The sequence below is a fragment of the Trichinella spiralis genome, assembly GCF_000181795.1.
Source record: "Trichinella spiralis strain ISS 195 chromosome Unknown Scfld6592, whole genome shotgun sequence".
NCBI lineage: Eukaryota > Metazoa > Nematoda > Enoplea > Trichinellida > Trichinellidae > Trichinella > Trichinella spiralis.
Genome location: NW_003533531.1, coordinates 1 through 1,037, shown reverse-complemented (window position 1 = coordinate 1,037; position 1,037 = coordinate 1). Strand labels below are relative to the sequence as shown.

Here is a 1,037-nt window from a genome sequence, read left to right as displayed (position 1 = left end):
AACAACAACCACACAACAGCGACGACGACAGCAGCAACAGCAACAACATCTGCAGCGGGAACTGTCACTTTTTCTGAAACAAGGCTCTTTCGAATGCATTTGACTGCGGGAGAGCGGGATGCTGTTGTTCGCGAAAAATGCGCATATATACTAACTGAAAAAATAATCAATAAATAAAAATAAAAACAACGACATAACTGCCTGACACTGTAATATACATATATATATATATATATATATATATATATATATATATATATATATATATATATATATATATATGCAATTCAAAATTGACGCTCAACTTACGCGATCAACAGCATCCCGCTCTTCTGCAGTCAAATGAATTCGAAAGATCCTTGTTCCAGAAGAAGTTGACTGTTCTTGCTGCTGATGTTGTTGCTGTTGCTGCTGTCGTCGTCGTTGTTGTTGTGGTTGTTGTTGTTGTTGCTGCTGCTGCTGCTGCGGCTGCTGTTGCTGTTTCTGAACTTCCTGCTTCATCGGTTCATTTTGATCGACACGTTCATTCAACAGCTGCACAAAAGCTTCTTGATTTTCTTGAATCAGCTAAAATTTAACATCAATAAACAATAATCGTAAACTTACAATAATGGGGAAAATGAGAAAAAAATTCAAACTCTTGTAATATTTGGATTCGCGCGCTCAATTTCCATAATCACATCGTGCAGCATTGTTGGGTCTCGCTGAACAACCAATCGAAGTTGCTTAATAGCTGGATTATGTCTCAGTTGTGCAATCCCATCATACTCTGTATAAAAATCAAAAAATAAAAATAATCATCACATTTGACAAAACATTTAAATACAAGTAATGCTGTAACGTACCTGGTTCGTTTCCTCCGTCTTGCCCTACAGTTCGAGACTGTGCAATTTCATTATCAATTCTCTCTTTCAATCGTATCAAATCGACCCCACTTGTCAAATAATCAATTTGCCCCATCCGGATTGTTGTATGCCATCTTCAATGCTACCACCACACTGCTTTTTTCTGAAACCCATCATGCAACAGGATCATTT

The 1,037-nt window shown here is 37.3% G+C and overlaps 1 protein-coding gene across 1 annotated transcript; it reads right to left on the bottom strand.

Annotated features, from left to right (window-relative positions):
* Positions 1 to 9: 9 nt before the first annotated feature.
* Tsp_13625 (XPC-binding domain protein) lies at positions 10 to 960 on the bottom strand (the record flags this gene model as incomplete). The annotated part of the gene is made up of 4 exons (XM_003366082.1): positions 846 to 960; positions 639 to 769; positions 306 to 567; positions 10 to 154 (listed from the first exon to the last, which is right to left on the bottom strand). Coding segments are annotated over exons 1-4 (653 nt in total), but the record flags the coding sequence as incomplete, so codon positions are not given.
* Between the last annotated feature and the right edge of the window lie 77 nt (positions 961 to 1,037).